This window comes from Misgurnus anguillicaudatus, chromosome 18 (genome assembly GCF_027580225.2).
Source record: "Misgurnus anguillicaudatus chromosome 18, ASM2758022v2, whole genome shotgun sequence".
Lineage (NCBI taxonomy): Eukaryota > Metazoa > Chordata > Actinopteri > Cypriniformes > Cobitidae > Misgurnus > Misgurnus anguillicaudatus.
This window is the reverse complement of record NC_073354.2, coordinates 22,578,571-22,595,650: the sequence shown is the minus strand read 5'-3', so window position 1 is coordinate 22,595,650 and position 17,080 is coordinate 22,578,571. Positions and strand designations below refer to the sequence as shown.

General features: G+C 37.5%; 1 protein-coding gene across 1 annotated transcript; it reads left to right on the top strand.

The window, feature by feature from the left end:
* The first annotated feature begins 15,162 nt into the window (after window positions 1-15,162).
* Window positions 15,163-16,917, top strand: id2b (inhibitor of DNA binding 2b). The gene is made up of 3 exons (XM_055185392.2): window positions 15,163-15,730; window positions 15,963-16,020; window positions 16,462-16,917. The coding sequence occupies exons 1-2, from the start codon at window positions 15,425-15,427 to the stop codon at window positions 16,017-16,019; spliced, it is 363 nt and encodes a 120-aa protein (XP_055041367.1). The 5' UTR covers window positions 15,163-15,424; the 3' UTR covers window position 16,020; window positions 16,462-16,917.
* The last annotated feature ends 163 nt before the right edge of the window (window positions 16,918-17,080 follow it).

The window sequence follows — 17,080 nt, the reverse complement described above, 5'->3', positions numbered from 1 at the left end:
ATAAAATGTTGAAGCACCTCTTCGGCTTAGGATGAATCTGCTGATGGCAGCACTGGATGTGCCAGGTATATGATTAAAAAACTGAACCCACAAAATGCTTACCAGAAAAGTGCATTACATTGACAGCACTATACCGCATATATATGGCACATTCCAGGAATGCAGTACACAATGCAGTCCCGTTGTTGTTATTATTAAAAGCGACACAAATTACAGTTTTGTGTTGCGTGATCTATTAGATATGTTCAATATATAACCAATGATTTAGCATAAAAAGCATAAAAGTGGCTAGATTTAATCTAGTAACTGTAATAGGTCTGTATCACAGGTGGTGACACAGATCCATGTTACCTTCAGGAGTAAAATGTATATTATGTCTCAGATTGAGATGTCACCATTGGAGATGGATGTTAATGCAAGGTGTAAACAGGGTCACAGGTGCTCCATATGCGTTACCAAAATTGTAACCTGAATGATTCGAGAGAAAAAATATATATGAACTTTTCCCCCAGCATTGCAGGAAGACACATCCTAGTGAGCCATTTCCTCACTTTGTTAACTTTCCTCCACAGTGGCAGATAAGGGCCATGTGCGCTATAGTGGTGAGAGGCTGCTGAAACGTGCATTTTTCGAATGTCCAGTGCCTGTGTTAAATCTGAGGAATGTAATAGGCAGTCTGTGGATGATAACCTGGACAGCGTACAGAGATCTGTGTCTTTGCATCTGTGTCTGTTTTGTTGAAAAGCTGTAATTGTTTTATGTTCTCCCTTAGTAATAAATGAAATGTTTCTGTTAGAATAGTGCTTGCCGAACATTTTGTCTTATGTATCCTTAAGGCCCTATATCAGTGGGTTAAAGTAGCCTTTATTTGATGGTAAAAGCAGAAATGTGTTCCATTTATTATAACAAATATCATTGAGCATTGCCAATGTTGTCTTTAAATTTTTTTATTGCAATTACTTTTAATTAAACTATTGGATTGTTTAGGAAATGATGTGGAAATGCTGTGGGTTTTTAAATATTAAGGTACTAAAAGGGATTCTTTACTGTGTTGCCTTATAAAAGAACCATTTTTGTTCCCCAAAGAAACTTTCAATTAAAGGTGACCCGTGCTGGCATTTAAAAAAAACGAGTTATAAATATTTTGACATTCTCTAATAAAAAACTTCAAATTTATGTATGATTTGTTGAAATCTGACAAAAATGACAGAGCTATACCTGTTTGAAGTTGACAGAGTAAGCAAAGTCAATTTTAAGAAATATCGAGATAACGATTTTTAAAGGTTCAGAAACAAAATCACTGCATACATACCTTAAAATCACAGGTAAAACTAATAGATTTGGCACACACAAAGTCAAAAACAATTTCTATAAGAAAAATATACGCAAACCCTTTTTCTTTCTTTTATTGTTTGATTGACATTGAGACAGACAAAAAAAATCAGCTTTAAGATCTACTGTAATGCAAGGATCTAATATAATGAGATCAGATATAATCAGATATTTTCCCCAACAGATAACTAAACATTCACTTAAGACATTACAGATTATATCTGTGTAAATTCTTGACAAAATAGATATTTTTAAAATTCTGGGTATATATATTCGGGGTAGCGGCTTGTGCATCTGTTTGCATGCTTCGGAACTGTCAGTCAGCAAGAGGAAGATTCTTTTCATATCTTATCGCTCGTAATAACTCTTTTAACATCAACATTATTTTCTAATTCTTGCATGTTTTCAAAACCGAAAACCAAAATGTCAGACGCGCATGTGGATTCACGCATCTTTGTATAAGATTAAGAATTTAGGATGGTACACCTCTCAGAAAAGTTCAAATAAAGATCATTTTAAATGTTTATTGATCATAAGGATCGCTAGACAAGGGCTTAATGTACTTATTTTTATGAAAACCTCAATTTCGACCAAAATCAATACACTGTAAAAAATCCCGTAGAAATTACAGTGTTACTTGCAGCTGGTTGCCGGTAATTTACCGTAGATTTAAATTTATGTTTTTTGCTGGCAACATTTTGTTCAGAGTTAAATGAACATTGAACGTTTGCAAGTCTTTGTCTTTACAGAGTCAAACGTAAAAGAACAGCATCAAGCAAAACATTCTGGGAAACAAAATCTGAAGCAAAAAAACAGAAAAAGGTTGACTGATGATTTCTGGTTCCCAGAATGCTTTGCTTTATGCTGTTATTTTAGTTTTACTCTGTAAATACAAAGACTTGTAAATGTTTAATGTTCATTTAACTTTGAACAAAATGTTGCCGGTAAATAACATAAATGTAAATCTACGTTAAAGGATGAGTCCATTTTCTTAAAAGAAAAATCCAGATAATTTACTTACCACCGTGTCATCCAAAATGTTGATGTCTTTGTTCAGTCGAGAAGAAATTATGGTTTTTGAGGAAAACACCGCAGGATTTCTCCAACTTGAATGGACTTTAATAGAGCCCAACATTTAATGCTTAACACTTAACACTTTTTTCAACGGAGTTTCAAAGGACTATAAACAATCCCAAACGAGGCATAAGGGTATTTTCTAGCAAAACTTTTGTAATTTTTGACAATAAAAATAACATATATACACTTTTAAAGCAAAACTTCTCGTCATGTAGATCCGTTCGTGATTCGCCAGCTGACCCCACGCAATACGCCATGACGTCAAGAGGTCACAGAGCACAAACGCGAAACTCCGCCCCAGTGTTTACAAGCGTCTTGAAAGAGGAGCGTTCCTATGTTGTTGTATGTCAGCTGATACTAATTAATGTCTTTGTGGCAGTTTATTATTTAAAATGGTCCGCAAATGTGCGTTTTATATATGTACACGTGACCTCCCTACGTCACTATGCATTTTCGTTAGGTCTCGCTGGACCGGACCTAGACGAAAAGTTGTGGTTTTAAAGTATATATTTTTTATTTTTCTTGTCAAAAATGACAATCGTTTCGCCAGACAAGACCCTTATGCCTCGTTTGGGACTGTTCTTTGAAACTCCGTTGAAAAAAACTGCCAAGTGTTGAGCCAAGCACCAAATGTTGGGCTCCATTAAAGTCCATCAAAATGAGAAAAATCCCGCAATGCCTTCCTCAAAAAACATAATTTCTTCTGGACTAAACAAAGAAAGACATCAACATTTTGCATAACATGGTGGTGAGTAAATTATCTGGATTTTTCTTTTAAGAAAATGGAATATTCATTTAAATTACCGCCAACCGGCTGCAGGTAGCACTGTAATTTCTACAGATTTTTTTTTTTACAGTTTGCCTGTAGCTCAAAATTACACTATGCGCATTCCGACTCATTTTGCAGCACGGGTCACAAAGGTTTTTAAAAGATTAATTTCTTTCTAATCTTTCATAGTCTGTAAAATTTTTCCAGACACAACAGTTTCTAAAAGTGGATATCCTAGGACAATGACAAGAGATGAGCCATTATTTAAAATAGGAATTTCTCTGCGTTTACAAATTCTTTGGGATAATATAAGTACAGAACTTCAAGAAATATATCACACTGTGCAAGTTTATACTGTAAGTACTGTGGTTGTTAATATGTGTATACTGTAAATACAGTAGAAGAAGATGATGGCAGTACGTTAGAAATCAAACAGGCTTTAATTCCTCCCTGTCTGTGATGGGGAGCTCCCTCTTTGTGGTATCAGTGACTGATTAGATTATCTGTCTCAATGCCTGCAGCACACACATTCGCGGATGTCCTTGCCCAGGGAAGTGAACGCACCATTCCAGGGTGGAGTCCAAATCATCCTGGAAATATAAACAGATTTCAGATATACACCCTATCCGTCTTTAAAGTTTGCTGGACAGCTATTACAGTATATAGCTGTAGGCTCGTTGTAAAATCTCTTTCCCCAATCACGGTTAATTAGTAGTGATCCAAGAGGTTCTCGTAGAGATCCTGAAGGCCTCAAAATGACCTCGGCCGGGTACTTCATACTGATTACTACTTTGTCCAAGCCTGAGGGTTACAGTGTAATCTGAGCTATTGTCTCAGGACTGCACATGATTCACGGTCTCCAATCTCTGTCAAAGGTCTTGGCCGCAATACTCTGAAAATGTTTGATTGCTTTGAAAATAGCTCACATGCACACACATCTAATAAAAGCTACAGTTGCGAAGCAACCTTAACTTTTGAAAATAGGAAAATTTGTACTTTTGATGTGATTCATTATTTTCTTTGGTTCTGTCCATGCTGTTATGAGACAATGTGGCAAGAGACTATACTGAGAGTGAGAGATACACCAAAACTTTTACAATAATGTTTTTTCTACACAACATCTAAGTTGACCTTGAAACTGAGATGCCAGAAGCCTTGAGGTACAGATTATTCACTCCATGTACTTTCAGTTCAGATATTCCTGCTGACAAAACCAGAATTGATGGTCACCAGCATAAATGTTGTGTTGCCTTGAGATTGGGTTGCATGCTGGTGTACTGGTGTTCCTGATTCTAACCAGCAAGCTTCTCTTGGTCAGCAAGTACTGAATCTTTACTTGACTCTTGTTGACTAACATTTCTTCCAGGTGATCAACATGCATTTTTATTGGATACTGAAAGTAGGGTAGAGCGGGGCACAACCTAACGCTTTTTGGTTTTTAATTAATTATATTTTTACACAGTTAACTCACACATCTTTGCTACAAATAAACATTTGAAGTTTGTTTCTAGTACTTACCATTTTTGGACAATTACACCAAACGTGACAGAAGTGCAAACATTACAACTTACCACATAGGTGGGGTTAATTGTAACAGGCAGGGGGTTAGTTGTAACACTTGCTAAAAATTAAGTTTGCAGGCAAATATTTCAATACTACTTTGTCTATATATTGTTTATATATCTGTCTATAATAGACAGGTATCCACACTGTATTCATTCATCCAGCCCTTTTCTAGCAATAGATCCATTATAAATGGATACAAATGTCTAAATATGTGAGAAAAAAATATTTTTTATATGTGACCCAGTCTGTAATAACCATACTACAGTTTCAAAATCAAATTCTGAGATAATGAGAATCAAAGTCTGGTTTTAGTCATTCATTTCATTTTTAATTCAATCTTTGAGGTGACCTTATTCAATCAATATTAAAGATATGAACAAAAATAAATTTGACACATGATTTTTGGTAAGACAGGCACATTTATTTTGTTGGCAGCCAGCAATCATTTTTGTGTAGCCATTTAAACAACGGCAAGAATTATGCTAAAGTTAGCTGTTTTCATATCGTTAGTGCTAAGGGGTTAGTTGTAACACAGTGTTACAATTAACCCCGCTTGGTCAAAATATTTTCAAGCCCACCAAAAAAGTTGCTAAGAGCTGCAGACATATTTGAAAATTATGCATTTTTAGTCAACAAGATACTGATTAATATGACATAGCATTGGATTTGGTATCTTACACACCCAACTTAGAAACCGAAAAAAACATATGACGAAAAGATTTACTTACATGCCACCAAAACATTCGTTCATCAATAACTCTCTGGATAAACATAATACATTTTCAATAATTTGCAGGAGATTGTCTTTTGGCAGCGTGAAAAAAAATACTGGGAAAACAAAACACTCAACCTTGTGCAACAATGTAAACAGTCCATGTTATAACTAACCCTGCATTAGTTTTTGCCCTGCGCACCCCTATATCATGTTTTGTCAAGTATGGTATATCATACTCAAAATGTGACTTCTGCATTTAATTCATTTAAAGGAGTAGTGAACACACACACACACGGTACAGTGGTCAACCCGCCAGCCGTGAGACTCAAACCACAGACCTTTGGGTTACAAGCTTGATTCTTTAAGCATTAGCTCGATGACTGCCTTTTTAAGTTTGGGGACTTGCAGATACTCTTGGAAGTTTAAAATAAAATGCTAGGAAGGGCTCTGAAAAACCATGAAAAACATTAAAATGCCAAAATTCTTAACAAGTCAGGTCTGATTGCTGCCTATAAAGTTTTCCGGCAACTTTAAAAGTATTAAAGTTTATGAACGTTAATGGTTTATCCGCCTTTCAGCCATGAGCAATAAAATATTTTTGTGGCTTATATCTGGCACTTAAAATTTTATTCTGTGTAAGCGCAGCTTTTGATATCATCTGGCTCTGATAATGGCAGTAGAAGTGGATTTCAAACAGTGCTATGATTTTTTGGAGAGCAATGACAAACGCTCTATGGCATAAGGACAGAGGAACCTCACAGATGGCTTCTAATGGCACTTACTCAGGAAGCGAGAAGCTTCTGCTTTCACCGCCATGGCAAGACCATTAACTAATTATGACAATGGTGAATCACAGGTGCAGAATATGACCTCTTGTCAGTGTAAATCTCCGAAATGGCACTACACTAACCGTAATGGTGGAAAATAGTCAGGAATATAATGGCAATATGAAGCTTTGTTTTAATGCTTAAAACAAACATTACAGTTTATAATATGGGATGGGAATCATGGGATTGTTGCTTTTGTTGTTGTTTTATATGAAAGATTACAATCGTTCACCAAAATATGATCATTTTGTCATAATTTACTTCCATATACCCAGATGTTGTTATAAACCCATGACATTCTTTCTTCTGTGGAACACAAAATTACTTTTAATGAAGCTCTGGTCACTCATTTTCATGTAATTACAATAAACAGGCACTGAAGGTTTTAACTTTTTCACTGAAGGGGAAAAAGCAGCGAAATCATAAAAGTATTTTATATTATTTGAGAGAAACTGACTGAAATTGAAGTTATTATACTTATAATCTTAATTTCCATTGACCTGTTAACTCGAGAACTCGACTGTATATTTGAAGGAATCAGGTTTGTGATGACATGAGGATGAGTAAAGGCATTGTGTGTTTGTGTGTACCATTAAAGTTTGTTTGAAAGGATTTTGACAGCCACAGAAATCACAGCCTTGTTTTGTTTGTTTCATCAGATGAACAGCTACAAGCTGGCAACTTTTCAAAAGTTTATTGCTTTCACATAGACACGTTCAGAGAGCCAAGTTGGTGGCTGGACTGTGTTCAATATTAGTTTTTATTGTTTCCAGCTGTCTGAATGATGACTGAATGTCAGAGAGTTGCCGCATATAGAGGAGAGTTTTCATAATAATTGTATTGCTCAGAAATCATCTCCCTTTATAAACTTTCACTGCTATTTTGATTCAGTTTCTCTCACACCCAGTTGAAGAGTCCTTGTCCTGTTGTTGTAGACACCCTTATTGTGGATTTCATTCCTCTTTGTGAGTACATGTTAGTGTAGAGAATTGCATTAGCATTGCAAAGGTCATCAGTTTGATCTCAGTACATTTACTGATTAAAAAGCAGTGGCGGTCGGTGACTTCTTTTTTCGAGGGCACTCGATGCAAAGTTCTTCACAACATGTGTGTAGCCCGCCATGTGTGTGGTTCATAATTTCAAAATATGTGTTCTGCGCGTCGAGCGAACCTATGTGCATCACGTGTCTTGTCAAAATAAGTGCCTGCTGAAGACGCATCTAAAGGGTTTATGATAAAAGAGAAGCTCGCGTTTTTCAGATATTCGCATAATCTCATTCGTAATCAGAGTTTGCTGTTAAGGGAGTGTCTTGTGTGTATTTTGTGAACGTGAGCGTCTCTTTTATCATAAACAGCTTTGACGCATGTGCAGCAGGCACCCACCCTGACAAAACACGTGATGCACATGGTTCACATGATGTAACAAACACATATTTTGAATACACAAGCAACACACGACACTCCGAACACATATTTTGAATTTGCCACCACTGATTTATTTGTGCCACCACAAAAATTATGTTTTTTGAGGAAACATTCCAGGATTTTTTTCATTTTAATGGACTTTTATGGACCCCAACACTTAACACTTAACTCAAAGTTTCAACGGACTCTAAACAATCCCAAAACGAGGCATAAGGGTCTTATCTAGTGAAACGATTGTCATTTTTGACAAGAAAAATAAAAAATGCACTTTTAAACTACAACTTCTTGTCTATCTCCAGTCCTGTGATGTGCCAGCGCGACATCACGCAATACGTCATCAAGTCAAGAGGTCACGGATGATGTATGCGAAACTACGCCCCAGTGTTTACAAGTGTGGAGAAAGAGGACCGTTCCGATGTTGTTGTATGTTGAATGATATTAATTAATGTCTTTGTGTCAGTTTATTGTTTAAAATGGTCTGCAAATGTGCGTTTCATATATGTAACACGTGACCTTTCTACGTCACTACGCAATCACACGAGGTCGTGCTGGCGCGTCACAGGACTGGAGATAGACGAGAAGTTATGGTTTAAAAGTGCATATTTTTAGATAAGACCCTTATGCCTCGTTTGAGATTGTTTAGAGTTCTTTGAAACTGCAATTTTAAACTGAATTAAAACTGTTTAGTGTTGGGGTCCATTAAAGTCCATTAAAATGAGAAAAATCCTGGAATGTTTTCCTTAAAAAAATAATTGCTTCTCGACTGAACAAAGAAAGACATCAACATTTTGAATGATATGGTGGTGAGTAAATTATCTGGATTTTTTTTAAGAAAATGGACTAATCCTTTAAGACACCCAATGTGTACATTTAAAGTACCAATAGGTACAAAAGTGTACTTTTTGAAAAGGTACCGTCCCAGTGACAACTTACTTTCTTGTACCTTTTTTCTGAGTGTATAGCTAGAATGTGTGTAAGTTTCTTTAGATACAATGCCAAATGCATAATATTTAAATATGGTTATAAACATTACATTTATTCATTTGGCAGACACTTTACTCCAAATTGCATTTAGCGTACACATTTTATGTCATTATGTGTGCTTCCTGGGAATCAAACACAATGTTTTATCAATTAAGCTACCGGATCAGCCAAATGAACTTTTCTTTAATATTATAAGTAGTCCTATGTGTAATAAAGGTTTTTACCTGTCCAGCTGGGTCCTACTGAAACAGCATGACAGTGCTCTGCAAGGTGGTGAGTTATAGAGAAAGCCTAAGAGGTGTGCACGCTGCGGAGCACAGACTTCAAACCGCAAGAATAACAATTCAAGGTTGGTGCCCATCTGTTAGATGACCTCTACTGTAAACGCTGGAGGAGAAAAAAGGTGTGTGATGGCAAGAGGAGATGGTTGTTATTGTGTAAAGACCAATATAAAAACATGACCTCATTTTAGTCTTTAATGTCATATCTTCAGACTGCAGTTGACCTTGTATTGCTATCTGGTGTGCGGACAACATCCAAGGATGACCTTCATGGTGACCAAACTACTGTAGCATTGTCTGTAGCTCAAAGGACATAAGTGATGGTCGACCACGCACAAACAAACAAACATTCTCAGTTCTTTTATATATATATAGTAAATCCTAATGGACTCATTACATTGATACAAACTGACAAGAACTCAACTAGTCAACTTACTGATTCAATTACGGTGAATTTACATACAATCACAGACTTACAACTAAGTTAATGGCAATTTTAACTTTTTGTTTAGATTTGTAGAAACTTGACCTTACCTCTACAAAGGGGCACAAGCCTACTCAGAACGTAAGACTGATGAAAGATGTAGACCCACAGTGGACATACTGGTGAGTTGAAGACAGGGCAGATAAATTAGGTCAAGCCTTTATGGTGAGCAGCCAGCAAGAGTGACAGCTTCATTACCCAGAGGTGGGCAGATGCCCGCAGCATGCAGCTGGGGCAGGTGGGGGGAGGGGGAGCGAGTGGGGCAGGGTAAGCAGGTGTTCTCCCTGTGGGTAAAGCCCTCTCCATTCTCAACCACCACCAGCCCCCCAGCTAGGCGCACTCCCCACTCATGACACCCACATATGGGCTCCCCACCTGGACGCTCAACCTACCACACTAACTTGAACACCAAGGGAGAAAAACTTTATTAGAGTGCACACCTATATAGATAAAAGCGTTTACCTGATGCATAAACCCACAAAAAAAAAGTACAAAACTGTCACTGGGACGGTACCCTTTAAAGGATTAGTCCATTTTCTTAAAAGAAAAATCCAGTTAATTTACTCACCACCATGTCATCCAAAATGTTGATGTCTGTCTTTGTTCAGTCGAGAAGAAATTATGTTTTTTGAGGAAAACACTCCAGGATTTTTCTCATTCTAATGGACTTTAATAGAGCCCAACATTTAATACTTAACTCAACACTCAACATTTTTCTTTCAACGGAGCCTCAAAGGACTCCAAACAATCCCAAACGAGGCACAAGGGTCCCATCTAGCGAAACGATTGTCATCTTTGACAAGAAAAATAAAAAATATGTACCTTCAAACTGCAACTTTTCGTCTAGGTCCGGTCCAGCGCGACCTAACGTAAATGCGTAGTGACGTAGGGAGGTCACGTGTTACATATATAAAACGCACATTTGCAGACCATTTTAAACAATAAACTGCCACAAATGCATTAATTAGTATGAGTTGACATACAACAATGTAGGAACGGTCCTCTTTCAAGACGCTTGTAAACACTGGGGCGTAGTTTTGCGTTCGTCCTCTTTGACCTCTTGACGTCATGACGTACTGCGTGGGGTCAGCTGGCGCATCACGACCGGATCCACATGACGAGAAGTTATACCTTAAAAGTGTATATTTGTTGTTTTTCATGTCAAAAATGACAATCGTTTCGCTAGATGGGACCCTTGATCCTCGTTTGGGATCGTTTATAGTCCTTTGAAACTCCATTGAAATAAACTGTTAAGTGTTGAGTTAAGTATTTAATGTTGGGCTCCATTAAAGTCCATTAAAATTAGAAAAATCCTGCAATGCTTTCCCCAAAAAACACAACTTCCTCTCGACCGAACAAAGAAAGACACCAACATTTTGGATGACATGGTGGTGAGTAAATTATCTGGATTTTTCTTTTAAGAAAATGGACTAATCCTTTAAGGAAAAGTACACATTTGTACCCAAAGAGTGCATATTAGTCCCTTTAAAGGTGCATATCTGTTATTTTTATATTGAGTTTAGTGTATTTGTGTTGTTTCTTCAGATTGTTTAGGTGTTATGCGGTGCTATATGGACGGGGAAGCCCTAAGAGCCTGAGGGGCAACTGGTGTACATTTAAATAAAACACCTGCACAGTTTGTGTCACTGGAGGTCAGAGCTGGTACAGAAAGATGTAACCACAGGGTCACAAATCCATCACCTGCGATGAATACCACAACTATACATTAGCTTCCTCTTGTATCCTCCTTTAGTAACACTCAGATGTGAGCTCTTCCCCTACATGTGAATGTATATATGCACGTGAGACTCTTTTTATACAACATCTGTGCGTTTTCAGCACACGTCTACCTGAAACGGGTCTGAGGTCAATTTAGACGCAGTATCTAAACCTCTTTCTCAGCGATCTCTCCCACCTTTGATGTTTTGGTACTGTTCTGTAGCTGCCATGCAAGCAGCACCTGTCCTCTGAAGTCACGCCTGAGGCATCTTTCAGACTCAGACTAGAAGAATATGTAAACCAGTGCAAACCAGTCCCTTAGGGCATCACCACTGGCTGGTTTTGATGTGCTAGATGTATAAACATGTAACTGTCGTTTCTAGAAGTCTCTGCTGAAATACTTTATCATGTAGCTAATACATATTAAGACAGCGAAGGTAAAGGGGCAGTGAATTTGTCAATTTATTGTTTTATACTGTTGTCTGAGGTCTACTTATGATGTTTGTGTGGTTTTTACATTCAAAAACATCAAAAGCAATAAGTAATAGGCTATTTTGGTTCGTTTGAAGGGGCGGGCCGCATTGAAGACCTGAACGCCAACTTCTATGATTGGATAGCTTTATTCCCCGTCATGTGGGGAGATGTTTTAAAAACATTAATGTGTCAAAATAGCAGCCGAACACATATATGTTTGAGCCACAAAAGATTCTGGGTGCTAAAGATGATACACATAAATGACAATACGAATGGTAAAGTAGAAACAAAACTTTAAACTCAACGTGACTAAATTACCGTAAACAACACAGTAAGCGGGCATCAGAATCTAAATTGCAGCTGGTAAGTCCTTTCTTATCACTAACGTTGTATATTTCTACAGTTATATTACAGTCGTATTAAGTGTTGCAAAAAAATGTGTTGCACCTTTATTAATCTTTTAATGTTTTTAGTAAATTAAAACAGTCAAACACGTGTTTAGACACGGATGTTACAACAGGACATCTCTTACAAAGCAATAGTGAAACGCAGTAACGTTATCTTAAATAAAGTAAAATGTTTTACTACTGTGTATACTGCTGTGTCATTTTTGTCATTTTTAATCACAGTCTCTCTGCAAATCCAGCATCGATTTGCTTCTTTACAAATTAATCTGCGGTACACAAAGTAAACAAACACTCCCTACGCCAGCTGGAACTTCTTTAAAAACAAACTTTAACCACGCATTCCTAATGTTATGTTCCGAGCCTCCGAGTTAAGGTTATCCAGCATCTGTGTTCTTCCCAGACGGTTCTTCCACAACCGTTTACATGGTTACTCATAACAGATCACAGCGTCAAAATAAAAGTCTCTCAGGAAAATGTATTTAAAAGTAATTTTGGTTTCATTTGGCAATCTTTAAAGACATGTTTACTGATTGTTGAGACACTGCATGGTTTGCTTGGCCCACACGTGTGTCACACAAAGCTGTGGGCAGGGCTACAAAAGTGGTCATTGTATTTGGGTTCGGGGAGGTGTTTCAAGTTTACTCTGACAACATATTTCGGCACATTCCTGACTTGACCATTTTCCTGGCTTGGTGCTAAAAACGTATATTTCAGTAGCACGGACGTTTTCAGTTTTGAAACTTGCAGGATGTTAATTTATGATGACCTCTTATATAATATATATCAAGTTAAAATTGATTGTTTGATTCACCGCTCCTTTAAAGGGATAGTTCACTGAAAAATGAAAATGCTGTCATCATTTAGTTTCAAACTTGTATAAATTTATTTACACAAAGATATTTTGAAGAATGTTTTAACAAAGCAAATCTGAGGCATCATTGACTTCTATAAGGATAAAATAATACTGGTGCCGCTGATCTATTTAGTTACAAACATTCTTATCTTTTTTCAGAACAAAGTGGTTTACGTGTTTGAAACAATGGGAGGGTGAGGAAATTTTGAAATAATTTCTGTGAAAAATAACTTTAATAAAGGTATAGTCACAATACAGTTATCTGGTATGGTTTATATGCAATACACTGTCAGTATAATATAATGTCAAAAACACAAACTACTAAAAGTACAAGTTACATTTACACTTTTATCCAAAGTGACTTACAGTGCATTCAAGCTGTACATTTTATCAGTATGTTTTTTCCCTTGTAATCCCCTGTCCTTTACACTTCTAACACGATGCTCTACCAATTGACCTACAGAAACACTATTCTGCTGCTGTCCTGTCCTGTACTGCATCATGCTTCATCTTTCAAACACACACTGCATAGCCAAAATTTGGGGCCATGAGTTGATATGGAAAATGGATGTTGCTCAGAATACACACTGGCTAAAAACTGGCACAACTTTAGGAGAACTTTGGCTTGAGAAAACATGTTCTTCTGCTCACATTTCCCTGAAACAGCTGAGAAAAGAACATTATCCTGAAACTCTATTCCTTTTGGCTTGTATACATCAGTGAAAGGTACAGGGAGAGCCAGCAAGGCTAGCTCTCGGTTGTGTGTGATGCTCCGAGGGATGCCATTCCGTAATGTGAAGTTCGACACATTCCTTTGTGTTTGCGCCAGTGTTGGTCTCTGTAGGAAAAGGTCAAAAAACACTCACTGCTGTGCATTTTAAAGATACTGGTATGTTGTGATGGCTCACAGACTTTTCCCTTGCATAATAAATCCGGTAAACATTTCCCACTCGACCAATACAGGAATGTTTCGCATTTTTAGGCTTTCGATAGATTAAGGTTGGGTTACTGTGATGTTAAAAATGTCCTATCAGACATCCTAACTAAATTTTACAATGTAACACTTAAACCTGGTATTAGAATCATATTTAAAGTTTCTGTTCGCAGTGGTAGGAGTTATTATGGAATATCAGAAGCCTAATAGTTAATACTGCAGTGCATAAACAAAGGTTGTATGTTTAGTGTCATGTAGGGGTGACCCGCAGACTAGACAATCGCTGATCCTGCTTTATCAGGATTGCGTCTCTCTAAGCACCTGACCCAGTGGCTTGAGCAGGACTGGACCTGCAAAGTGTACTACTGTCAATTACTTTGGATGAATAGCATCTGCATAATAGCAAGCCAAGCAAACAGTGTTTATTTGCTGTGCCTGATTGATTTGTCTGAGGTGACAATTCACAAAGGAACAGAGACAAAGAAGAGGAAAAAACAGGCTGCAGGTGCGCACACACAGGAGCATCGGTGAAAACGAAAAAATTTAGTTTTTAAACTAGAACAACACATTAGAGTATTCACATGCACACAACTCTGAAAGTCAATGAAGGTAACCGGCGCCTGAAGTACAAGCTCCGAAAGTTGTTGTATATAGATGACGTCACGAACACGGCGCCAGAGAGTCGCGCTCTTCAGGGGAGAGCGCGTTCACGTCACAGAGAGTGGCGCTCTTCAAATGAGAGCGCGTTCACGTCACATAATCACTTTCTATTACAGTTAAACATCACCATGCATCTAACACAGTTGCAAAATTCCTCAAGTCCATGAAGAGAAGCGCCTTTAATAAAATAAAATGCCTTAATAATATAGTTGACAGTAACATCTGACTTTGTGTTTAACATGCGAAGAATTCCGCTTAAACTAAGGTCCCGTTTTCACTTAGTTTAAGCCAGGATTACGTCTTAGTTAAATTAGGATATTTCAATAGCTTTTATAAATGTGATTTATAAAAACATTACTGGTGCGTGTGTGTCCTGAGACAAAACAAAGGCGGTGAATCTGATATATTTTATATTATATATTTTATATTTATATATATTTGTATATGTATATTATATTTTATTTTTAGTTATTTTTAGTTTAGACACCTCAGGCTTGTATTTAGTCCGGGACTAAAAGTAATAAATGTATTTTTTCGAATTTATGCAGTGCGCAGGCCGTTCGGCGTATGACATCAAAATACCGCGAGAGCTCGAGTCGACAATTCAGTTATCAATTCGTTCTCGCGATGCTTTGAAGTCATACGAATACCCAAAGATTACAGTTTTGCTCTCTACACGCAGTTGCCCAGACACTCGTGTGTACAAGGAAAGAATGCAGAGGATGTGGGCGGTTCCTCACGTGCTAAACATTTGGCCAATGACGTTCACAGAGTGACGTCGTCTCGTTGACCAATCCGCTTATTCGTTTATCCAGTATAACAAACCCAGCTCGGTTGCTATATAAACGCATTGACAACAAGACTCAGTACAGAGCTGTGAGGAAATTGCATACAGTAAATTTAGCATAAGTATCCACTATGAAGGCAGTCAGTCCGGTGCGGTCCATAAGGAAACCCGCTTTTCATTTGTCGGAACATACTGGCATCTCACGGAGCAAGAGCTCACTGGACGATCCGCTCAGTCTACTGTACAACATGAATGACTGCTACAGCAGGTTGACGGAGCTCGTGCCGAGTTTACCGCAGAACAGGAGCGTGAGTAAGATGGAGATCCTGCAGCATGTGATAGATTATATACTGGACCTTCAGATCACACTGGACCAGAACCCTCCAAAAAAGACTGTCAAGTCTCTTGGCGCTGATATAAGCATCATCTCTTTACAGGTAAGGGAAAGTTTGTGTAACACGCAGTGACTGTTATTCTCGTGGTTTAAAATGAATAGACGTCATATTATTATTTTAAACAACAACAAGAAAATAACAATTGAAGTAAAGGAAAACAATGTAGGGCGATTTTAAAGAAAATACAATAGAAAAGGCAAACAGATATACAAATTTAAATTAACGTTACCTGAATTCACAACGATATGAATTGTTTGCCTCTGTTTATTAACAGCCCAATAACCCCCAAAGAGAGATCAACCTAGATGACCTCATAGCCCTGTCTCGTTGAGGTAAGTTGGATGATCTTACACTGAACTCGCTAAAACATCATTTATGTCGAATGAAGTTAAACTTTTGCACGTGTGACGTGGTCTGTTTGCCAGTCGCGCGCTACAGCGCACCTGTACATTTAAATTATATGAGGGGCGATGTAAGCTACTAGATATTCTTCCTAACTGATTATTTCTCAAATAACTGTTACTTATTTAACTTATATAATTTTAATTTAGCAAACATATGTAACGTTATAAATTAAGTTATAAATAATGCCCTGGGTTAAGTCGTCCATCTGGTGCTGTATGGGATTGCCTGGTATTTCACTAGTGTTTGGTTAAAAGTCCGAAAAAAAAGTCCTGCGGCTTCCTCCCTGGCGCCAGTCTGTCCGGATCTCTGTCCATTTGCCTTTTTTAAACACGCCTCTCTCTCTTTCCCTCTCTCCCACTCTTTCGCAGGTGTTTCGGTCATGGGGTAAAAACAGGACCTTTTTGTGTGTGTCCCGTGTCATTCGCCTGGACTTCGTCTTGAATGACAAGGATATCCCTCAAGCGGACATAAAAAGATTTAGTAAACTATGGACGTTCCTACATTTTCTTCCAAAGGAAGACTAAAAAGAAATGTTTTAAAAAAGCAATGGAAGAAATCTCAAAATTCGGGATTTTTTTGCCTCAATGTTGTCGAAATGTTGCGCGTAACGAGCGCAGGTTGATTTTAACAGCACTATTACAGTTCGTCAAAGACTGTGGACTTTGTAAAAATGTAATATTATCTTTCTGTTGGAAGTGCGATGTTTATAATGTTACAGAAATTTTATAAGTATAACGTAAATGGCACTTTTGTATTTAAACTCAATGTCTGTCTATAGTTAAAATGCATTTTTTTTCTGCAAATACATAAAGGCTGTGCAGCTACTCATGTTATTAAGTTTGTAATGTAAAGGACATATTCTTGTTCAGAATGTGGGATCGCGCATAATTGTAATGCACGAGCTACTGGTGCCACCCATCTGTAATTCACGGTACTAAAATAAGTTAATTGCAGTTATTCAGAATCAGAAACACTACTTTGATTCTG